The sequence below is a fragment of the Daucus carota genome, chromosome 3 (genome assembly GCF_001625215.2).
Source record: "Daucus carota subsp. sativus chromosome 3, DH1 v3.0, whole genome shotgun sequence".
Classification (NCBI taxonomy): domain Eukaryota; kingdom Viridiplantae; phylum Streptophyta; class Magnoliopsida; order Apiales; family Apiaceae; genus Daucus; species Daucus carota.
Genome location: NC_030383.2, coordinates 50,556,099 through 50,581,822, shown reverse-complemented (window position 1 = coordinate 50,581,822; position 25,724 = coordinate 50,556,099). Strand labels below are relative to the sequence as shown.

At 33.1% G+C, this 25,724-nt stretch overlaps 2 protein-coding genes across 2 annotated transcripts; both read left to right on the top strand.

Annotated features, from left to right (window-relative positions):
• Positions 1-3,946: 3,946 nt before the first annotated feature.
• LOC108213555 (nuclear transcription factor Y subunit B-3) lies at positions 3,947-4,549 on the top strand. The gene has a single exon (XM_017385360.2). It carries the CDS (start codon positions 3,947-3,949, stop codon positions 4,547-4,549), a length of 603 nt encoding a protein of 200 aa, XP_017240849.1.
• Positions 4,550-13,014: 8,465 nt separating this feature from the next.
• LOC108214422 (protein ACTIVITY OF BC1 COMPLEX KINASE 8, chloroplastic) lies at positions 13,015-25,463 on the top strand. The gene is made up of 22 exons (XM_017386411.2): positions 13,015-13,553; positions 14,961-15,096; positions 15,594-15,760; positions 16,912-17,032; positions 17,140-17,240; positions 17,452-17,550; positions 19,350-19,460; positions 19,575-19,654; positions 19,785-19,854; positions 20,068-20,141; positions 20,251-20,320; positions 20,559-20,647; positions 21,795-21,919; positions 22,803-22,883; positions 22,966-23,026; positions 23,130-23,184; positions 23,270-23,368; positions 23,442-23,531; positions 23,730-23,789; positions 23,885-24,006; positions 24,514-24,578; positions 24,937-25,463. Exons 1-20 carry the CDS (start codon positions 13,188-13,190, stop codon positions 23,999-24,001), a joined length of 2,172 nt encoding a protein of 723 aa, XP_017241900.1. The 5' UTR covers positions 13,015-13,187; the 3' UTR covers positions 24,002-24,006; positions 24,514-24,578; positions 24,937-25,463.
• Positions 25,464-25,724: the final 261 nt, after the last annotated feature.

Here is a 25,724-nt window from a genome sequence, read left to right as displayed (position 1 = left end):
AAACCGACAACCATATCAAAACTTATATGCATATCCGCAATCAGAATATATCCATGTTTCTTTCCACGGAGAATAGCTGAGGGGGAAAATGCTAGATGCACAAAATTGGATAAAAAACATTGACATAATGAGTATGTGTCAATTTTTAATTGGAATGACCCCCTGTATATGCATTAATATTATCAATTAAAACTTCCCACCTCAGTTGCCACCTCATTTTGTGCAAAATTCTGTACCTAATTTTGTGCACATAACACTATTCTAGCTGATTGTGTATTGTCCCCATGCTAATTCAACCTTTCGAAGAAAAATAAATAGTTGTGTAAAGGTATTAAGAATTTCATTTTCTGATTGAAAAGCTAATAATGGAGATCTTTATTTTTGTCAGGTAATAATGGACATGTTTGACTACTGAAAATTAGAAATTATTTTAATTTAAAATTTTTAACAGACGTTAAATTTTTTTAACAGAGGTTTAATACTAATTTGTTTATAAAAATAAATCACTTATTTTCAAAAACAGTATATTTATCTTTTTACAAGAACAAATGATTTATTTTTAAAACATTAGACAAACGGAACAGGATCAATATCATTCGGCATTGGCGCTCAGTTTTGGATGATAATTCGTCCTCCAGTTGCTCAATGTTAAAACCAGAATACGACTGAGCTGTTCGGAGGCTGGAGTATCATTCCTGATGTTTAATTTAGCAGACGAAATGTTTGTCTATTTTGATTAAATAAATAAATATATACATATATATACAAAATATTTGTTTTTATTTACTCGTCACTTTGATTTTAATACACTTTCTTTTTTTTTTACGTCTTACTCAATTCTGTACATTTCCAAACTTTCTTAAAATAATGATATTTTATAATTAAAAATCCCAATCATTCACTACTTAAATCCACCTTTTCAAATTTATTAATTAAATATTAATGGATCTCACCATTTTACACATTTTCACTCTCTTTTACATTACTTTATATTACTTTATACACTATTATAGTCTCAGTGTTCAATTCAAATACATTTCAATGAGACAGAGTGCGCAGTTTTTCTTGCAAATTTAAAACGGATTTCGTTAATATTATGAAAGAGACTCGGTCAACACGTATAAACCCCAACCAGGTTGTGGACAAATGAACGAGCTAAATCATTAGCCGCTTTATTTCTGAATTACTTAATTAGCTAACTGAATATAAATATTCTAAAAATTAATAATAAATATAAGATTTTCCGAACAATCCAGCATGCATCTTTCCCGAAAACAGTATCTATTTGCCTGTCGAAAATGATTTCATGGATAGTGCAATATATGTTCAGAAGACTGAGGTGCAAAAACTGAGTTTAGAAACCTCATATTATGAACAAATATCTTAGAGTTGAGCACACGTGATACGCACCCTAACTATCTACTTGCAGGAAACCTGTTACAAACTTGCCGAAAGTATTGTTGATGCGAGATTTTTAAAACCTCCCAATATACAGTAAAATTAATTTTCAACATATCCAACACATTGCATAAAGCGAAACATTCAAACAAATAAACAATAACTCAAACAAAAGAAAACAAAAAAACTCAAATGTATTTTTGGAGTTTTACGAAACAAAAATCGATTTTATGAAGAAGAAACAAACAAAAGAGAATACGTTTATTAATAGAAAATTAAAAATAAAGAAAGAGGTGTCGTGTAGATGGTGAAGGAGTGACTTGAAATTGAGTTTAGTACAAGAGAGAGAGAATTGAAATGAGAAGAAAGGAGATAGAGATAGAGGTGAAGATGAAGATCGATAAAAAAGGTGGATTAACAGATGAAGTCAATTATGGTAAGAGGGAGATGAGACGGTTGACTTTGATCAGGAAAGAACCTTTATGAGCTCACTTGTTATTAGTTAAAACTATTACCATTAAAAAATATATTATACATCCTCTGTTTTAATTTATATGTTTTATATAATTTTTTAGAATTATAAACTTATAATTAATAATTATTTGTATTGATATACATGAACTTGTACAATAAAAATATACATTTTAAAATAAAATAAATATGGATTCTAAAAAATTAAATAAGTTATATAAATTGCCAATTTAAAATTTAGGTGAAATGAGTATATAAGTATATATACTTTTTAATATCACTTATATTTTTTGTAGTTACTTATAAATTATTTTTCTTTGACGATCTCAATTTATATTAATATAGTTAACAAAATAATAAATATAGTTATTTTCTGAAAGAAAATAATAAATACAGTTAATTGTTATTATTATTCATTTAATGGAAAACATGTCAATATAATATATGCGTATTTAACTCATTACTCTTTGTCAAACACATATTTTGGATTCCAAATTTTAATTTATATGGAAAAATTTCAGATGTGATTTTCAGAAATTGTCTTAAAACACATTCTAAAAATTCGATTCCAAAAGTTGAACAAAATCCCAACACATCGAAAACTGCTCGTCAATTTTGTGTCCTCGCTCAAAATGACATTCAATTTTTTTATTTTTTTCAAAGAAAATGACATTCAAATTAGCTAGCTAGGCCTCAAGTCGTGAATACTGATCAAGTTTATTTACTAGTAAGGTCAAGAGATCTTAGAATGTGAATTACCGAAGTGGACGTTACCGTGTATGCTGCCGAACGAAACCAACTTTTTAATAAGTTTTCTAGCCTAGTTTTAAAGTTAGGTCCAAAATATTCCAACTTGTCCTTTGACTGACTAATAAAATTAGTAGAGAATTAAAATATTGATACAGGCTTCTTATTATATATGTGAAAAAATAAAGACTGTCAGCCACTTCACATTACAAGCACATAAATCCTAGAGGAACGTCCCACCTATGCCTGGCCAATTGTTTGAAAGAATCCCTTTACAAAAGTAATTTTTTCCATTGATCAGTTATTTATTTTTTTAAAATAACTTAACCATTTTTTGAAAAGTATATATATTAGTATTTTCTGAAAATATGTTACATATGTATACAACTTCGTTTATAACACGAAATGTTTTCTTTACGGTTCCAAAAATATCTACTTAGACTGAACGAAATGTGGCCAAATGATGAATGGTACTAAATTAGCAAAACGAGGACCGCAAATAACAAGAGTCGTTCATACATAAAATTCGACATCTACTTTTTTAATTGAGTTAGAAATATTGTTTTTGAAAAAGAAAATAATTTGATAATGATAAATTCGACTCTACATTTCTACATTTCTTGCAGTCGATAAACTTGGATCCACTCTACATGTTCTTAGAAAATAATTAAACCTGACTTAAATAAATAGTATTTCGAAAATCAAATGAAATTCGACTAAGACTCGTTTGACAAAACTCGGCTCGATTCATTTTTTCACTCAAACTTAGGCGAACTTGTCCTCGAAAAGAAATGTTTTACACAAATTTCAAAGAAGACGAACAAAAGAAGGCATCCCCTGATATTTTTGGACTTGTGATCCCTTTCTCAACTTTATAGATTCCGCACTTCCCATTTCCCACCCTACCCTTTTTCAATGGTCCTCAGTACAAAATTAGCAATGGTTTGTTCAGAGCGTATCATCATAAACACATACTGAACATTAAATTTTTTGAATCTAGATGATTTTGATTAGCTTTTAAATGCAAAAATCAATCATTATTATTAAAGAATATTAATGAATTAAAATAAGATAAATTTATCAAATTTTATACTATTATATATATACTCATCAGCATATTATATATACTCATCAGCATGGAAAAATGGAATTAACAATTAAACAAGACGGCTGCTCATTGTTATATATTTCTTTCATATATGTCCGCGTCAAAACCGTCTTTCCACTCTTATTTCATAATATCTTTGACCCTATCTTGTCATTATAAAAACCCTAAGCAGGCCTTGATAGATTCCACAAACTCCTTCTCCTCCTCCTCAACAAATCATATATGACAGGGAAAAGGAAGCAACCAAGCCCGGTGGGAAGCCCGTCTTCCGGCAACATCTCGGACAGCTCTTCTAAGGACCAAGACAAGTTTCTTCCCATAGCCAACGTTAGCCGCATCATGAAAAAATCCCTGCCGGCCAATGCAAAGATTTCTAAAGAAGCCAAAGAGACCGTGCAAGAATGCGTTTCAGAGTTCATTAGCTTCATCACCGGAGAAGCTTCCGACAAATGTCAAAGAGAGAAGAGGAAGACTATCAACGGGGATGATCTCTTATGGGCCATGACAACATTAGGGTTTGAGAATTACGTGGGCACTTTGAAAATTTATCTCAACAAGTACAGAGAAGTTGAAGATAAAAATGGCATGGTTGGTAATAACTCATCGCCTACTACTCATACTTGTAGTGTTGGTGAGTTTAACAAGGCGACTACTTCGAAGCCGGATTTCAATACATATTATTCACTGGGAGAACAGGTCCAGGAGAAGAGTTATGGAGAAAACATGATGATGAATATTAATGGTGGTTTTAGTATTGGTGATAGGAGTGGTAATAATGGGATTATAGCAAATCCATCACCTGTACATAATGGGGTTCAATGGTAGATGATGATGACTCTATTAGCATCACCTTTTTTCTCATAACTTTTAACGCAATCATTTCTTGCTATTGTTTTAGTCTCTCTCGAGTGGTCATGATATCTTTTTGTATAACCTCTAAATTATTATTATTATTATGCTTAGTGTTCAATCTTGTGTTTTATTTGGATGGTCGATGGAATGAAATATAAGGAGGATGAAATAAATTTTGTATTTTAATATGATGTTATTAGAGAAAATATTTATAATTTTCATTGCATCTAGCATTCCATTCTTATTATTTTAATTAAAATTATAATCCACATATTTTGAGAGGAATGCTCTTCCATTTTCATATAATGTTTCCTTACAATCTTTTATCACAAGAAATTTAAACTCCGTTATATTTAATAATCACTAATCACATATTTTTTTTATTCGTAAAATTTTTATATAATTTTCATTACATTCTTTTCTTAATATCATTCCATTTTTTTCTTTATTTCATTCCATTCAAGTGAAAGTATACTTTGAGGTCAGGTAAGTGCTTATGACCCCATTTTGTGTATGGTCTACTTTCCGAGACTATTTATTAGGATATTCCCTGCTTTCGATCAAAAAAAATATATTCACATTTATAATCTCAAAAAAATTGCCCTTTTAGTATTTTACTCCGTCATAATTTCATGATGCGTGACCATACATTGATATTATATATTTATATATAAAAAGTGTAAAGATGATAATTTGGTCGTATATATACACGATCCTATTACTATCAAAATCTTTTAATTTGTTGAATTATATACTGTTAGGTCCTGAAACGATCGTAGAAAGAGGGTTGAATACAATCGTCACTAAAAATCACGGCGGAATAATCTGATTTGAATATAACTTGTTAATCAGATTTTAATTAATTAATATAACAATGTTTTAAGTCGTTATATAATTAATATGGTTCGTTTTAATGTCCACTAAAGTTCGTAGAATAAATTCTACAGGATGTATTCTAACTTAGTGATTAAAACAACCGAGAGATCAAAGCACAGAAAACTGTGGATATAACAATTGCAACTTACAAACAACCTGAAAGCTTTTATAATGCTTGAACACTTTACAAATGAAGAAATGAAGCCATATTTATAGGCAAATCACTTGGAACTAGGTATGACATTGATAGGAATGACTTTCTACCTTAGGAATGACATTACAATGGAAGATATGACATTATAATACAAAGCCATGCTGAAAAAGAGAGAAGGAATGATATATTTGGAGAATGTCATTCTACCAGGTGCGGTATGACATTTTTCCTTGGCCACCACTCTTCATTCGGCATGACTTAATTAATTAGTAAAAGCCATTCGGTAGCAGTTGGTATGACTTTATAAGTCATTTTAGCTCAAGTCATGTAGACAATAGAGAATGCCTAGATCAAAGACACGGTATGACATTAATGTCATACAAGAAAATGCCTTAACAAAAGAAACGCTATGACATTCTGTAAGTCATACAACAGCACACGGTATGACTTTTTAAAGTCATGCTAGCAATGTCTGTATCATAGACACGGTATGACTTTTCAAAGTCATGCTGAGAATGTCTAATACAATGACACGGTACGACATTCTTTACGAATGTCATGCCGAGTCAAATAATCATTAAATCATTTGTTTTAATTGAATAAATATTCAATAATTACTCACTTAATTATATTAATTATATAAATTCATAAATTAAATTAATTCGAAGGTGAATCAATTTAATAAATAAATTATACAACTAATTTAATTATTTTGATAAGTGAAATAATTAAATAAATATTTATAAAATTATATTCCTTCAGCAGCATGGAATTCTGACTTGATTAAACGTTGTAGATCTTTGTCTTGATTGAATGGCCACTTATAGTTGATGCAGAACACTTAATCTGATTAGCTGACACACAAATGTACTGTCTGGTTCATCTGTATCTAACTGAATCAAATATTCTTTATCAAATAAACATTTGAGACATGGCTTGTTCGTGGAGTCTTTGTCTTCGTAGTTCTTCTTCATAAGTAAAAATAGTATGGAATCTTCTGAATAAATAAAGTATTAAAACTTTATACCTTCTGGACTTTTGGACGTGCTACAAAAGATTATTTGTACACTGAGACTTGAACATATTAATAAACTTCTTTCAGTGGTGTGCAGCAGCATCCTGAAATTCTTCAGACATATAATTTTAATAAATCACTTGACGTTCTTCGTACGGATACCTTCAACAGTACTTGCTATTTACCTTGCTTTCTTATCAGAGTTGAGTTGGTACCTCTTTAATTACAAATAGGCTAAACATGTGCCTTTCATATACAGGATAAATAAGCACCGTTAAATTTAAAGAAGAAAAATTGTTCTACCTTATAAGGAACCGAATACCGACTTGCATTTTTGTGATTTTATTTTTTAATCCCAAACAAATTCTACCTCTTAAATGTTTATGATTTCTTTTTTAATTCAAAACAAATTGATTACCTACCAATTTTAATCTGGAAGCACATAAATCACATTGTTACAAAACAATTTCATCTAATATTTTTTCTTAAACAACATACTAGACAAAATAATATTATGCACAATATTAAACTTAATAAGCTGGATTTAATTCTCACATAAAATTATTTTCATCAAAAAATAGAATAATTAAAAGTTAGTATCACTAAATTATTTTAATCAAAAATATCTCAAACATAATCAAATTTGGTAGATAGAAATCACTTGATTGATGCATATGAGAAAAGGTCTAACTTGGCTAAGCGAGAAAAACATCAAAGGATATTAGTTTTAAAGACGAAAGTATAGCTTAACAATTAATGGATGCGGGGAACGAACACAAACACCTTTTTTTGATCTAAAACAAATTTTGCCTTATGTTTGTATGTTTACGATTTCTTTTCTTAATTCAAAACAAATTATGACTACCAATTTTATTTCTAAAATCAGATAGACTTATAAAAATAAATAAATTACATTAGGTATTATAGTTCTAATATAAAACACATTCATAAATATAATTTAACAGAAGTTGGCGTCATAAATATCACTACAAGAAAAACGGACATTTCCGACCGACCAAATCGGTCGGAAATGAATGAAACGGTTTTCAAGTCATAACCAACCACCGACCGACCGATCACGTTGGTCCTTTAAAACCGAGTCGTAAATGACCGATCGGTCCGAAATGAGACATATTTCCGACCGCTGCATTTGGTTGGTAACATTTTGTCATTTCCCATAGAAAGCTGACCCCACCATTGACGTGTCATACACGTGGATAGACTTAAAACCGACTACAGGTGGTCGGAAATGTGTCGGTTAGAAATGAAATTCAGGGCTCAATTAGGGAGCCCCTGTCAGAAAACTGACCACCTTATGTGGTCCGAAATGAGTCGATCAGTAGGTATTTCAGGCTCGTTTTGGGGAGCCCCTGTTATAAAACCGACTAACTATATTCATATACGACAGTAGAGTCATTACCGACCGATTTAGTTTGGTTGGTTTTCCGGGCAAAGTGCTTACCAATAATGGTCGGTTTTAGCCTGTGTTGGTCGGTTTTCTGGGTTTAAAACATAAATTTGGTCGGAGAAGTCTGCATTCGCTCGGTTTTTTGGATTCATTTTTACTATTTTTGGTCGAAAATGATCAATACTGGTCGATTTTCTGAGGGAGAAAACTTCATAAACTACAGTTTTACATTCTAAACTATACCATATCCCTGTTATTTTACCAAACAAACAATGCACATACAATCTCAAATTTCAAACCCAAAATCAAGAAGCAATATCCATTAATTTACTATGTTACGTGGGAAGATTCATTTATGCATCAGGAGATCATCACAATGAAGCAACAAGGAACAATGCAGTTGACAAAAACTGATGGTCGCATCAGAAACTGATGGAACCTCATCAATATGCGGGTACTTGATTAGTATCAAGTGTAATCAGGATCTGGAGATCAAGTTTGACAAAGAAAAAAAAGAAGATTGATACTAAAGAGCTTATTTGTAGAGATATAGTTTGTCACACATGATATACATAGAAAAGATTGTCTTCTGATAGAATATATCGAGTTATTAATTGTAGTAGGTGTGTACTATATAAACATAGCGATTAGGTTTTGCTAAACGCAAGAAGATACACAACACGAGTAATATCATTGTAACCTAGAAGCTCTTAAGAACGATTGTGTTTCTTAAAAGGTTATTTTTAAACAGTTCTTATATGATCAATAAGAGCTGAGTTGATTAAAATCCTGTTGGTTGTTTATCACTATTATTTCGACATTTGATTTAACAATAGATAGATTCCGCTTAAGTCTATTGATTAAATCGTGACCTAACAATTGGTATTAGAGGAGGCTGGTTAAATCGTACTAGTAAAGATCAAGAATGTCAATAATGACCAAACACGAATCACTCAAAATTACAATGCTTAATAAAGCCGATTATCCAACCTAGAGAGTCAAGATGATGTTGTATCTTGAAGCCGCAGATCCTGACTTCTTTGAAAGGATTACTAATGGTCCTCATATTCTAAAGAAACTAATCCCTCAAGATGGAACAACTCCTGAACACTGTGTGGACAAACATAAAGCGGATATAACAAAAGAAGAGAAGCTGGAAGTCCTCAAAGATGCAAAGGTAAAATTCATTCTTCATTATAGTTTGGATGCTGTAATGTCAAAATCGTAATTGCATGTAAAACCTCGAAAGAGATATGAGATACATTGGAGACTCAATGTCAAGGAAGTAAAACCATCAATAAAATCGAAGGGCACTACTCATACAAGAGTATGAGAGATATGAGACAAATCCTGATGGGGATCTCACAGACTCATATGATCGATCCTTACGTTGATGAACAACTTATCTCTTGCTGGAAAAGAATATGATGATGAGGATTCCAACACAAAGTTTCTCAGATCATTGCCTGAGGAATGAGACACACAAATTTCAATCATAAGGCACCCGTATGATCTAAGCACAAATTTCAATCATAAGGCACCCGCATATGGAATACTAAAGAGTCATGATCTAGAGGTTCAACAAAGGAAGGCCTAGAAAGAGAACAAGCCAAAGTCGTTAGCACTGAGAGCCTATACAAGAAAATAAAGGAGGAGCTATGCTGAAAAGCCTAGAAAGTAGATCAGGAATCAAGTATCGGATACCGAGGTCATATCAGTTACTGATGACTCGTCTGGAGATGATGTAAATGATAGTTCTGATGAAGGAAAAATGCAGGAAATCATTATGTGTATAGCCCAAGGACTAAGAAAGGTAAGATTTGGAAAAGGTAAAAAGAAGGATCAATCCAAAGGAAACTCTTCTAGATCATCAAACGAAATCAAGGGAAGCAAAGTTGATTGGTCAAACATAAAGTGTTTTAACTTTGACAAGATAGGACACTATGCACAAGATTGTAGAAAGCCAAAAATGGATGGAGGAAAAGGCAAAGCTCTCTTCACTTCTAGTAAAGATTGGATGGAATCATCATCTGAATCAGAAGCTGAAGATGTGAATTATGCTCTAGTGGCAAGCTTTGAAGAAACTCAAACCATAAATAATTCCTCTACTGCCAAGGTACGATAACCAATTCACAACTTTGATATTGATGATACTTACAAACTGAAACCTTTCTTAAGATCATTGCATGTTAGATCTAAAACTCAAATACTAGAAAATACCAGACTGGGAAGTGAGATAGATGAATACAAAAGGAGAAATAACTTTTTAGAAAGTGATCTAGTGGTGTTGAACGATTTAAAAAATGATTGCAAGATAGCTAAGAACTTAGAATCTATGTTTAGACTTAAATATGAACAACAAGAAAAAAAAAATAGCTGTTGAAAAACAAAGAATAAAGAATTGTGTTAGCACAAGGAAGAGATTGTATGAAACTGTGTCTACTAGATTAGGCTTAGAGGGCCTAGGATACAGATTTTAGGATGATAAAAATCATGTTAGAAAGGAAATCTTAATGAGATTTTTGTGAAAGCAGATACCGATAAACCTGTTGAGCTATCAAAAACTGCTTCTTCTAACATTACCTGTGATGAAAAAGTTACTTCTCATAAGGAAAATCAAGAAAACATAGAAGGTTTTTATAAAGAAAACAAATGAGAACAAGAAAGATGTTAAGGTGACATCCACATATGCTCGGTAGAAACATTGGGTTAATGATCAAAGAGGTCAGCTCAAGAAGAAACTAGGTAAGGCCACAGGAAGACCTGAGCCTAGAACAATTCCTAAAAGGAATAGAAATGGCAAGCAAGGAATTGGCAGAGCAAATAACTATGAGTATATTCCTTTGCACCAATGAAGAAGTGTTATAATTGTGGTAATTATATCATCTTGCTATTGATGACAAGCATGTCTCATGTTCAAATGTTAATAAATCAGTTAGTGATGAAATTGATAGCTCTATTACATGTGATGTCAAAAAGGTGTATGTGATTTAAAATAGTAAACGTGTCAAAAGGATCCAACAAGTGTGGATTCTTAAAGCCTCTAACTAATCACTATTGTTGACTGCAGGGTTCCAGAAGCAAAATCTTTATTCTGAATAATGGACACTCAAGGTTTAATGAATATGTTAAAACTCTGTTGTCAAAATTAGAGAGGATTCAAGCAGGAGAATCTCTCAAATCTTAAGAAAAGCTAAGCATATGGGCAAATCCGGTGATTAAAAGGGATGCAGATGAAAAAGCCGATCAACAGAAAAATGAAGTGAAAATTCAGTTGTTGATGATATATCACATACTGATGAAGCATCAGGATACTGTGATACTCCCACTACTGATAGGGATACTGATGAGACTGATACCGACAAAGCTGCTAATGAAGCCATCAATGCAAAAGTTGAGGGGGAGGAATTCCCTTTAAAATTTTCATAAATTTTAAGAGTAGATTTTAACAAATAATTTAGCTAGTGATGGAGAAGATTTGATTTGCAAAAGGATGGTAACGATATTTCTTTCGGTATTCATATACAAATTTGATTTGTTTTATAAAACTAAATGTGATATATGTGCTATCTTTTAATCTTGGAAATAGCAGATTTTTTAAGAGTCCGTATTTATCTACAAAGAGTCATGTCTATTCATGTATATTACCTTTAATAAAACGCGATTCCCGATAGAAACTCTTAAGCTACCCTAGTCTCATTCAATTATATATAGACACTCATATCTCATCGTTTAGTCATTCCTCTTAGCCTCTCAGACCCTAAACACCAAATGGCCTATAGACAACTTTCTCATCTTCATAACGGAACTTATCTCCCAGTTAGAAACCTCTTCAAGGGTAACGTGTTCTACGACTCCTTCGCCCTTAAGATTCACATGAACAATCAGGCTTTCGATCCTGATCAGTTTCCTGATGAATATATGCTGACACACTGTTGGTCCTTGAATGTATTGCAGAAGGGGAAGTTGAATGCAATGCTGATAATTTTAAATCTTTATTCAACAACTAATTCAAGATTTAAGTATATTAGTAGAAGTTTGATGCGAGCGATAAAGAACACAGTAGTTTAACTTCACAAAATAAATGGTATATTTATTTCGTTGTTTTGCTACAACCTCAAGAAAGAATTTCTCGAGTTTCAGTTCTTCTTAAGAGATATAAGTGAGTATTCTTAAGTTTGCTAACTTACTTGCTCTATAGAGGGTGATGTTGTCTATATATATGTCAGAGTACTGCACATCATAGCCATCAAGGGTTCTGCAAGTTTAAAAGTAGCTTTTGCGGCTACTTTACAGATTTCAGCCCACATGACTTTCCTAAAATGCTAATCAAACATATATTACATTGTATGAAAAGCACCTCGTATCATTTTATTTTTGAGCTCTTTAAATCTCTACGGATAGTGACTTAAACTCAGGTGGCTATCCACGACTTTTGTGTCTCTTGAGCTTCAGTTGTAAACTTTACAGGTGCAACATTCCTAAGATTTGAAAATTTTTATCGTATGTTGCCGTTGAACACAAACTGAACTCGTAAAAAGCACAAGATTATGTGGGTGTTTGGTGAACCCTTATAAGTCCAGTTTCCGGGATTATAAGTTATGAGCGCTTATTCGTACCGTTTGTGTAATAAGTCAAGAAGCACTTATAAAAAGTTAGGAATGCTAGCTTTTGTCTCAAGGCTTCTGCTTATTTCCCAAACACTTTAATCACTTATAAGTCTTATCTTGCTTCTAACTTCTACTCCACTTATTTATTTTAAGCAATAAGCACTTATTTTAAGCTCACCCAAACGGCCCCTATGTTATCCGGAATATAATAAAATTAAAATTAATTAAGACAAACATAACAAAATTGTTGTGAATGAAAGGAGAAGATGGCTAGTGTATTGAGCTATCATGAATATAAAAGACGAAATAAACTAGATTAGTTTGGATCCGGCTGGATCCGGTTAAATAATATTACGGCCCAGTATCACACAATGTCACAGTGTATTTGTGTGGCTGGATCCACTTCCACGAATTCGAACATCCAATCAAAATCCCCAACACTCATCTTCACTTTGCTTACGTGGCATCCTCTTCACCACTCTCTCTCTCTCTTTCTCTTTTCTCCTAGCACAGGCACCTCTCTTTTGATCTTCTTCTCAAACTCATCAATGGCGACACCTTCTTCTCTCTCCACATCTCTCTTGAAACCAGACCTCCTTTTTCGAGGTTCCAGCAACTCCAGGAAGCTTCGATTCGTAAAGGATAGCAATCGCGCTTATAAATCGAGCTTGAGAGTGAAAATCAGGGCTGTGAAGAGTGAAGAAGCTGTGATTGAAGGTGTTGGACTAAATGGAAACGGCAGTTATAAGTATAATGGAAATGGAAATGGAAATGGAAGCTTGGTTAAATATGTTAATGGAAATGGAGGCGTGGGGAGTAATGGAGAGGTTCCGAAACAGAAGAAGAAGAAGAGTGTTGAGGAAATAGGGCAGGAGGATGCTTGGTTCAAGGAAAATAATCCTAGCCAGCCTCAGGTATACATATGCTTCTGCTATCTCTTGTGTTGATGCTTTATTAATTCTTTGTGTTTTCTTACTGTTATTCAAGTTGCAAAGCCAGGTTCTACAACCTAAATTACTTGTACTGACTTAAAGTAAGGCTTCGTACACCATCACCCTCCCCTCACCGTGCTCCACAAGTTGGATACATTAATATGTTTCGTTTCGTTTCGTTTGGTTTGGTTAGTAGCTCTGGTCTGTTTATCATCGGAATGCTCCTAGTTCTCACGGTGAGATGAGGGTTATTGTTGTTGTATTGTTTTTACTATTAGGCACTATTAGGTTGTGCTGATTTGGATGGAATAGAATGAGGAGATAATGGAATGATAAATATAAAGAAGTTTTTTGGAGAAAGAAGAGTGTATGAGACAATAAGGACTAAAATGACTATTAATTTCTTTTAATGTAGATTGTAGGGAAAATAATGAAGAAGTGGAATGAGCATTTCTTCCAGTTTCCATAGCATATAGGTTAGATTTCTAGTTCAAATAGTTTGGAATTGAATGATTGAAGGAATGAAAATATAAAAATGATTCCCTAATCACTTCCAAGTTAGAGTACAAATTTCATTCCATTCTCCCCCATCCTATTTCATCCAAGTGAACGCAACCTTAGGGTGATAATTGTTTGAATATGATAATCCAGGTAAAAAAAGACCTACCTTATGTTGTGTTTGGATGGGATCAATGAATTCGGACATGAATAGAATTTAAACTATTGTCATGTACAATTGTTCAAAATTTTCATTCCTTCCCTGTTTCCATTACTTACAACCCTATACTATAAGTCACACCCCCAACTTAAGAAGGAATGCTCCATTTTCTCCTATACCCAATTTCTTCTCAATTCTCATCATAATCATTTTGCACTCGCTCATTATTTTTTCCAAGTTTCCCTCTATTTTCTTTTATTTTTACTCATTCTCATTCCATTCTCCCCAACCAAACACAACAGTAAGATTTTAGATAGACTAGTTATAAGTTGAGAGATCCTTAGAGAAGGGGGAGGGGTAAGGCTTCTTATATATACATAGTGTAAGGTAACTTCTAGTGATTTATGGCCACCAAAGGAATATTGGAGCACTATTTTTACCCTCAATTCCTAAAGTTTATTTTAGGAGGCATGTACAGCTAGTCTATTGGAGTTGCTTTAATATTATAAAATGTTGATTCCGGGAGACGCTTGGCAGTGGTAGTTAACAAGAAAGTTAAAACTTACAGGGTTTACATCATCAAGAAACTCCACGGTAAGGATTAGGATGTAGGAAATGATAAATTAATTAGGTTATCTGTTTGTCTAGTTATTATTCGGCATGGAAACTCATGTTCGTTATTACTTGGCATAATGCAGAAGCTTTATTTTTTTAAGCATATGGTTATGCAGGTGTCTGTTACCCCTGGAGGTCGTTGGAGTAGATTCAAAACCTATTCAACTATACAAAGGACTTTGGAAATATGGGGATTTGTTTTGACTTTCGTCTTCAGAGTTTGGCTGGATAATCAGAAGTTCTCTTATCGTGGTTAGTTACTTTTGCAAAACTGTATATCCTTAGAACATGCACAACAATTTTTTCTTTTTACTAAAATTAATCAGTTTCCTGTTATGGGGCCAGAAAGTCACCAGTTCATCAATCATCATCTAGATGCTTGTTAGATGAGTTATCAATTTATTTGCCCGGTATAACTCAAAATCCCCCATATCTCTAACTAGCATCTTTTGTATGGAAGTTTGATTATATTTTGGTTATATAATCTTCATGCAGTATCTCACACAACGGGTTTAAATATTTTAAATCCAATAACAAACTTCTTTACACTGTAATCTGCATTACAAACACAAAACTATTAACTTTTGTAAATTAAAACCATGAACAAAATGTGTAGATATGATGTGATAATATTTTGTGCAAGTTTAGAACTCTTGGAAATAAGTGCAGTGTTACATCCCTTTGTAATGTCTCAAAGAATGTTTCGTGGTGTATATACTGTTATCTTCAAACTCATATATCATACACAGGTGGAATGACTGAACCAAAGAAAGTGCAAAGACGGAAAGTTCTGGCCAAATGGCTAAAAGAAAGTATATTGAGATTAGGTCCTACTTTCATCAAAATTGGACAGCAGTTTTCTACAAGAGTGGATATACTAGCCCAAGAATATGTGGATCAACTGTCAGAGCTTCAGGTCATTATTTGTTATATATAAGTTGTCAAACTTTAAACCATTGCATGCGTCTTTGCACCCTCTTCTATTGTTGGATGACCATTTTCTCCTAGCAAGAAGGAACTAGTCTAACTTTGCATATCTGAGTATCTCTATTTTTGGAGTAGAGTCTGTTGGATCTTTCACAAGTAAAAGTTGTTGATGACTAGACTCTGACAGATTATGAGCTCTTTCATAGTTTCACATACATCATGTCCCTTGTTACTTGAACAGGACTATTGTTTGATCCTATACTTTTACATGGCTCTATAACATCACAAACATCACATGCTCTTTTCAGGCATGAAAAAATGTGGTTGTAAATAATATATTCCTTTTTCTGTGTGATCATACAAAGGGATCACAACACAGAAGTTACTCAAGTTGCTGTGTTTAACCCATATATTTTACTCCAAGGGGAGTATAATAGAGTGAAAGGGAGCTTCATCTCCGCGTCTGAACTCCGATTTTAATTATATACAGAATTACCATATGTACTTGTGTTTTAGCGAAATTATATAATTTTTATTGCATTTCCCCATCCATATACTTTCCTTTCACTTTCTTAATTTGTTCTGGTGCACCCAACCATCACAGGGCATTATTGTCAAATATGTTCTTAATTATATTGATGATACATTTTCCCTTAAAAATGCACCCTCACCACAGTTCCACCTCATCATTTACTTTCTCATACAATAAAGAGCACAAATGAGTTAATTTAATTTCTCAAGGTGAAAAGGGTGTATGGAAGCCATGTACATATGGACAAATAACTTGTAATTGGAAATATCAGCGTCTTAACCGTGTAAGTATTTTGGAAGTTTATTACCCACTGGTGTATTATGTCATTAGCAAGGTTTGTGCCTGTCTAGATGCTTCATAAGGACCTGGGTTTCTTTGTAATAGTGTCTTCTGTTCATCTTCTATATACTTTGTCCTACTAATCCAATTAAAGCACGAGGGAAGAAAGGGATTCTTCTGCCAATCTGGATTAGCTAATCAAATTTTTGTTTTTTATAAAATTAGTCTTTGCTAAAACGACATGTATCTGCAAGTTATATGTAGTATAGGTTAGTCTGTTATCTATGATATGTCCTTCGAGGATTTAATTATGTTATCATTTCATGAAGGATCAAGTTCCTCCTTTCCCATCAGAAACTGCAATTTCTATACTTGAAGAGGAACTTGGAGGGCCAGTCGATGATATTTTTGACCATTTTAGCTATGAGCCAATAGCTGCTGCTAGTCTGGGTAAACTTATGATCTCTTTAATCTCAATGTAACAATATTCATTCCAAGCATCCATTGATATATATTTGGCAAGTAAAATGGAGGAAGCTACTGTTATTTCTGTGCAGGTCAGGTCCATCGTGCAAAATTAAAGGGTCGTGAAGTAGTATGCAAAGTGCAAAGACCTGGTCTCAAGGATCTCTTTGACATTGATCTAAAAAACCTCAGGGTAAGTTTCAGACAGGTTCTGGACTTCCGTGGTTTTTATTGAGGTGTCAGGATCAGATTATAGAGATATAATGTATCAAGTGCTACTTGCTGAAATTCACCACTTTTATAATATATCTGTCATTATCTGATGTTATAAATGAGTCAAGTTATTCAGGCTTTCTGTAGCAACTAAATTCTAATATTGCATTACAAATCTATGGAATTCTCAGGTCATAGCAGAATATCTCCAGAAGGTCGACCCTAAGTCTGATGGGGCAAAAAGGGATTGGGTTGCTATCTATGATGAGTGTGCTAATGTCTTATATCAGGTATTGTTATCTTTTGTTCCACTAGTTGCATGGCTTTCGCAGTTTTTTCACAAAGATAAAAAAAAAAAGAAGAAGAAATGAGGGATTTTCTGTCGTAGAAAGGCAGCAACGAAACTAGAAAACTTGATCAAGACAGCTGGAAGTTTCTTCGCACTCTCTATGTACATTTTGGTTTTGCTGAATCACTTTCTACAAATTTGCATACTTTAGGCGCGGTTAAAGGACTTTAAAGAAGTTCGAATGATTCAATATCAGATTCCAATCTATAGTATCATCTGCACAATTATGCTTGCTCTTATATCACGACAATAGTAATATTGTCATGCTGTTGCATGTTTTAGAATGTTTCATCACGGGACAACCTGATGGTCTGAATGTCTAGGCCCATGACCTGATGGTAAAAGTATGAATAACCTACTTTCCTGTATTAGTGATTGGAGACTAGAGACTAATAGAATTTATATTACTATTTACTACTAAAAAAAAAGTAGTAAAAAAAATATTTCTGTTTGGTGCTGGTGGATCAAGATCCAAGGATATTGAAATCAATGATATCGGCACTCAGTGTTGTAGAATATTATATGTTTGGACAGACATAATATGCAAAATGAAGGAGTGGTTATTGGAAACAAGCCGTGACATTTTAATTCGCAAAAAGTAAAATAAGAAATAATCTGTGACGATCTGTGATGACTGCATCGACCAATAGTAATAGTTTTTCCACAGAAGGAATACCGGATAACAGCATATTTCCAATACAGTCAACACCAAGGAACATATAAAAGAAATTGTAAAGTCAAGTATGTGTTATATTACATTAACTTAATATCTGTTTCTGAGTATATGTTAAGATCCAGTTATGTGTAGTACACAATTAGGCTCTGTTTTTGTATTTAAGGTTTCTTTGGCCTTATTTGCCACAATGGAAAAACTTTTATATTGAAATTTTTATCACTGAGAAATGCTTCCAATTAACTTACAGAAATTTAACCTCAAACGGAGTATTAAACCTAATTATTTCTAAGCATCCAGGGTTAGTCCCAAGCACCAGGGAGCAGCAGCCCCATTGAATTTCGAGTATCAGTATTGGATGGTGCATAATGTATAATTGCTGTCCATGTCAGTTTGTAAGTTGTGTTCTAGTTTGAAAATATATCGACACAGGTTCGATTTTCCATGACTACACTATGTTTTTCAATATGATTATCTTTTTCATTTGTCAATTTAGATTTTTATTCGTTATTTATTTTTCATAATTACTCAGGTAATTCGCAATGTTATAATCGTTCGATAAATTACATTAACAGTATAACAAAATTTTATTTTAATACGCTTTGTTATTTATCAGTTACTTTGTTTGCCAAATTTTTTAATTTGTGACTAAAACATTATAACGCTGATGACGTAGATGTAAAGTATAATCTTAATTATCTGTTATTAACTTGTTTGTACAATTAGAATTAATATAGTTAAATTATTGCTTGTGATAAGAAATTTGGTTGCCCTCAAGTCAATTTCGTGGGTCGCATCAGTATATCTGCACATAATCTCTCTGATAGTGCCGTGGGAAAGGTGCCCTGTCCTATATGCATATACACATTGATCAATGTTTCTTGACCTGCACAATCATTAGCTCTAAATTGGTTCTCCTAGCGATTATACTTATGATCAAGACCTCCCATTGAAAAAAAGATGCCTTCATGATTTTGTGTACTGTTAGCAATATATGACATGATCTGTTATGCTCCCTTTCGTGAAGGTTTATGGTTGCTGTTTGTGTTTCTTTCCTGAATTTCTAGGAGATTGATTACACAAAGGAAGCAGCTAATGCAGAATTATTTGCAAGTAACTTTAAAGATATGGATTACGTAAAAGTTCCTACAATATACTGGGAATACACTACACCACAGGTTTAGACTTTTAATTCTCATTTTTATAACAATCTTAAATTTTAGATTCAATATTTTTCCATGCGTCTTTTAATTTGTTTGATTAAGATATAGTTTTCATTTTCTAATGTGTAGGTTTTGACAATGGAATATGTACCAGGGATCAAGATAAACAGGATACAAGCTTTAGATCAGTTGGGTGTTGATCGCAAAAGGTAAACAGTGCTCAGTTATTTCTTTTAAAAAGTACGTATATCTGTCAGGTGGACTTTTCTGCTTGTTAACATATTATTTGACTAATTCCTATGACCCATATAGTTCTGATGTTAACTTAATATTCTCCAGGTTGGGCAGATATGCTGTTGAATCATACCTGGAACAGATTTTATCTCATGGTTTTTTCCATGCTGACCCTGTGAGTTTATCAGTTCTTTTGTCTTTTAAATCAGGTGCTATGTTTGTTTGTATTAGGTTATTCTAAGAGGCCAACCAATTGTTGAATAAATATTCAGTCCACTGAAGAATGTTAGATCTTACCATATTAATTATTTATGAGCCTCTAAGAAGAATATGTTAAATAGCTCAAAAGAATTCTCGCTGTTTGACTAGAATCTTGATCATTCTGCAGCATCCAGGTAATATTGCTGTAGATGATGTCAATGGTGGGCGGCTAATATTTTACGATTTTGGAATGATGGGAAGGTATACATATCTCTACACTTTAGGACCTCTCAACTCAGAAAAGCTATCTTGTATTATTACTGTATATGTGTGTATTTCGTCTTAAATGTTAAGTTTTGACTGCTTTCAGTATAAGTCAAAATATTAGAGAGGGCCTGTTGGAGGTATTCTATGGAGTATATGAAAAGGATCCAAACAAGGTAATTACTATTTACTACACTCTAATATCTTTTTTGTGATTATGATCCAAGTTTAGACAGTGTCACAAACTTATGATCAACCAATGATTATTTTAGTTGTAATTGTATAGAGTCCATAACTAGAACAGGTAGTTAGTGCAACATTATTTGATCTTTCAGTTGATCCCTGGTTTAATCTGATTGATTCTTGCCATTTTTAGATTATTGCATCACTATTAAAATTCATACTTTACTGCAGGTTCTTGACGCGATGGTTCAAATGGGTGTTCTTGTTCCTACTGGGGACATGACTGCTGTTAGACGAACTGCACAATTTTTTTTAGTTAGGTATGATTTACCTACAGATTCTTTCACCAGCCTTCTTTTGTTTTCTAAAATTTATATAGGCAATCTATATAATCATTTGAAGAAATTTATTAGTAGGACTGTAGGAAAGTGAAAGATTATGTTCTTTCTGAAGATGCGATGTGATGTCAAAGTGCACATCCCACGTGCTTCCTGCCTCGTGCCTATTATTATTAAATGCTAATGGTTTGATATGGAAAGTTAAAGAGTATGTACGGCTAATATGTTATAAAAATTGGAACGACAAAATCTTAAATGTTAAACGGTGTGATACGGATGCAGTGCTGGCCTTAAGAGAAGCATCTGATACATCATACATGTAACTCGGAACTCAGAAACATGCCATGCCGTGGTCTTGAGACTTAGTTTTCTTAAGACAGTCATACTAGTTGCATAATTTGGATATATTTAAATTGAATTAAAGAACAGCCAGAATATATAACTAATGGCTTGATTAATCTTTTGTAGATGCATCTGACAAAAATATTGTTTTGTAAATGCATGACAGGACTTGGGTAAATATAGAAGGAGAATTAAGAGAATAAGAGAACACTTCAAAAAGATTATTTCAAGGATGAAAACCCTTCAACAATTTTTCATCCTTTAGCTGATTACAAAAAGTGAATTTTTTTATTATAACAATTTGGGTATAAATATAAATATTTAGGAATATGTTTTGAAAGCTTGGTTAGAGTATTTAGCACTTCTGTATAATATTTTTGAAAAATAATTAATAATGATTGAAATTTTGATTAAAGAAGAAAATTATAATAATTGAAATGTGACCTTAGTTATTTATGTATAGGAATAAAGTTAAGTGTGATTTTTAATTAAATTCCCTTTCTGAATATTGTTTTTGTCACTATGGTTCTCCCTTGAGCCAGACCGTATATACAATTTAATTATATTAAGTTGAAGACTGAAGTAGAAATTTATAAGAAGTTTCCCGATAATTTATGAAAGTTATATTTCTGTAAATATACAAATTGTAGTTTTTCCTTAGCATTTTCTCCGTTTAAAGAAAGCTATTGTGGACTTGTGGCGACATTGATACTACTTTCAGGGTCAGGAACTGAACCTGGAAAACTGCATACGGCTCCAAACATAACATTAATTGATTAATTTGCAGCTTTGAGGAGCGCCTTGCAGCGCAAAGAAAAGAGAGGGAATTGGCAACAGCTGAGCTTGGGTTTAAAAAGCCATTGAGCAAGGAAGAAAAAATAGAAAAGAAAAAGCAAAGACTAGCTGCAATAGGTACTATATTATATATTCTAATACTGCTTCTGTGATGCACTCTTAATTTAATTTGAGTTGTGTTTTTTTTTTCCGTAGGAACAAATAAATATTTGTAAGGTTTATGTATCTAGTCAAAACTCCGTCCATCCTCCAACAAACATCCCAATTTTTACGTAATTTGAAGTGTAGAAAGAGATGCCTGTAAACAATATGTTTACATATATTTTGCTGTCATAAGAACCAAAACTATTGCAGGAAAAAACAAAAACACGAAATATTAAATAATTTAAAAGCATATGTTATATTATTTAGACGTTTACTGTGGGACGGAGGGAGTATTTATACATTTGTGTGTGTGTTGTTACTTGGTATATCAAAGGACATTAACCATGATCACAGTTGTAAGCTATGTTTTTTATTTGAATGGAAATAATGAAATATTATGTTTCCCCAAATTTCTTTGATATTATATTCACATTCAGTAAAAGTTTATCATTCTTTGATATTGTATTCACATTCAGTAAAGGTTTATGATACATGTATAGGTGCACTCAACGTGTCCGAGCCTGTCTTTGGATTAAAACAAAGTGTATGATATTGTGATCATATTTCCATGACTTGTCATACTAACATGAGATTTTTTGTAACACTAGATATAGAGGTGATAAACAAACTTGGGAATTTCGGGCCTGATGTCATATTTATTCCTTACACTTCGCTTTCGTTAATTACAATAATTTCTATTTGTTGCTCATCCAATAAGTCTGGATTTAAACCAACAACTATGCCAATATGGGTTACATGTCCTTTTATTTTAATATACTTGGAAAAATAGTGAAGTACTTGCATAATTTTGCTCAAAAAATACTATCTTTAAGTAGTCATCAATTTCTATTGGCAGGGGAAGACCTATTAGCCATTGCTGCAGATCAACCATTCCGTTTTCCAGCCACGTTTACTTTTGTTGTTAGAGCATTTTCAGGTTTCTTATTGTTTTTATTTCAACTAGTATTTTCTTAATACTTTTATCTTTTGCCAAATAGTAACTTCCTGTATATACACAGTGTTAGACGGAATTGGCAAGGGACTTGACCCTAGATTTGACATCACTGAGATAGCAAAACCGTGAGTGCAGTTTAATCCTTTTGGTGCAGTTTTATCATATCCGACCAGAATTTGGAGCTAGCTGTCCTGTTTATTTCTGACATGTATGATACTTACCATTTAGATATGCACTGGAGCTGCTTAAATTTCGTGAAGCTGGTGTTGAAGTCATCATAAAGGCAATTTATCCTTACTTTCTATATTTTACCTGAGCCTGGACCTAAAAGTTCAATCTATATAATGGTAAATCGTGCAATTGTTCAGGACTTCAAAAAGAAATGGGATCGACAGTCTCAGGCATTTTATAACTTATTTAGACAGGCTGATAGAGTTGAAAAGCTTGCTCAGACAATTGAACGTTTGGTACGTATCATGTACTTAAGAAGATTCCTCCATGCTCCACTAGTCATATTAATCTCTGCATACACTATTACAGGAGCAAGGTGATTTGAAGCTCCGAGTTCGAGCTCTGGAATCTGAGAGGGCCTTCCAGCGTGTTGCTACTGTTCAGAAAACTATTGGAAGTGTGAGTTCATCGGGTTGGCTATAATTTAGTTATATAATTACACAGTCCGTGATGATGATTAAGACTTTAACTTACTATTGTATCTGAACCGAGTAGGCATCAATTTTAATTGGCATTATGTCACATCATACGAAGAAGTTTCAATTTCTAACATTAGTGATCATCATTTATGTTTTCATCACATTTGACTAATTACAGGCAGTAGCTGCTGGAAGCCTGATAAACCTAGCAACAATTTTGCATATCAACTTAATTCGGGTAGATACTATTTTTTTAGCAAAAAATTATTATTATTCTCATTTTCTGGTCTTCATTGCCAAAAGTATTCAATACAGACTTTTTAAATATAACAGGGCCCTGCAACTGTGGCATATTTTTTCTGTGCCTATTTTGGCTTGCAAGTCCTCATTGGCCTGTTGAAGGTTAAAAAGTTTGATCAGCGAGAGATGCTGATAACAGGAACTGCCTAATAAAAGTGAGTACAATTTATCTCTTTTTTGTTTGTATATACTTGTTCTGACTTGCGCTTTCATCTAGATATATATTCTAGAAGGGTGCAATCCTCTTTAAGTGGCGCATAGCCTTGGGCTCTCTTGAAGAATAAAGAATATTGTAGAAAGTTAAAGAATAAAGGGTATTTACCTATAATTAGGGGAGAAGTCAGGGACAGGTTAGAGAGGAACTGTTTCGATATGAAACAAAGCTCTTTTAGATATGTTTCATTCTGGGTTCTGGAAACAATTTTTTTGCAAGCATGTACTTGTCTTCTGCATACCACAAAATAGCTTAATTACTGGAAAGCTTCAGGCGGTGGTTTTCTGTGAGAAAATATTTTTCTTAGAAGCGTTAATGTTATTTTATTTCTTGTGTTTTGGTTGCCAATTGCTTTAGATGTTTTTGTTTTATCGTGAAATAAAGATTTGATGGCACCTTGATCGAATCCAGGATGTTGAAATTGATGGCTGCTCTCTGTTTTCTGCAGCTAATGTATATATTCAAATATTCGGAAGCGATCTGCTGCAGAAGTTTTGGCATGAAATCTTCAAGGTATAATGAACTCAATTATGACGTAAACTCTTCAGCAGCTATCGTCTGGCTATATTGTGCATGAGAAATGAATTAGAGGGAGGAACACCTTTAAAATTTGAATTTATATAATAGGTTAATTGAAAGTATATCAAAAAATTCCATCCTTAAAAAAAACTGCAAACTTGAGAAGCACTTTTTGACTTTAGGTGTGTATAGGCGGTCAGGGAAAATATATGCTCATAATGTTCCATCTCTAGACATGCTTAGGCAATATTTATTACATGTGATGTATGTCAACAGTTGGGTGTTTTGTTTACTTATGAATTCATGATCATAATTGTAACAATTATGAAATTCATGTGCATTTATCCATCAGGAGTAATTCAGGCTCTTACTGAAAATGCCAAATGAGAGCGTTTGTAGATACACGGCAGCATTTCCAAGCTCTAAGAGATGGCAGAATCAACTGAATTTTGTGTGAAATCTTTTGAGTCTATGCAGCTGAGAAGTTTTACTGCTTGTAATTGTTGTGGGGACGCCTAAAGGATAAGTAATTCAGTCATAGAGGAATTCAAATTAACAATTTTGGAACCAAATATCAACTGGAATAGTTGAATACTATCAGTGATCCCGCGACTCCAACTAGTCTTTACATATATGTCAGTTTGCTGTGGGGTCTTTCTCATTATTGTGTTGGACACAATAGGCTGCTCTTACCTTCTTAACTCTGATGTAGATAATCTTCTGTACAAATTCATTTTCTTTTATGGGTAGTAGTATAGCCTCTGCCCCAAGTCCAGGCTCAGTTTTCGAAGATTGTGTATAATACATCATAATGATTTATTGTAATATCATTATCATCATAGAGATACAGATGGATTCCTATCATTTTTTATTTTTAAATTTTAGTGTAATCTCTAGAAAAGTGATGCAGTTCATAAGCAATAATCTGCAACTGCTGTGCTTTGCCCTCTGATGAACAGCTTGTAAGTCTGTTTTTCTATTTTCTGTCAATGAATTAGGATTCTGTGATGCGAACTTTAGATTTTACTAAGCTAACATGTACTATGTACAGAAAGATTTTTCTGTTATATATATTATGAAAGCAGAAAGCTATCTGAGGAACCCAGCTTCCTCCGAACCAGACCCTCCACAACCTGCAGG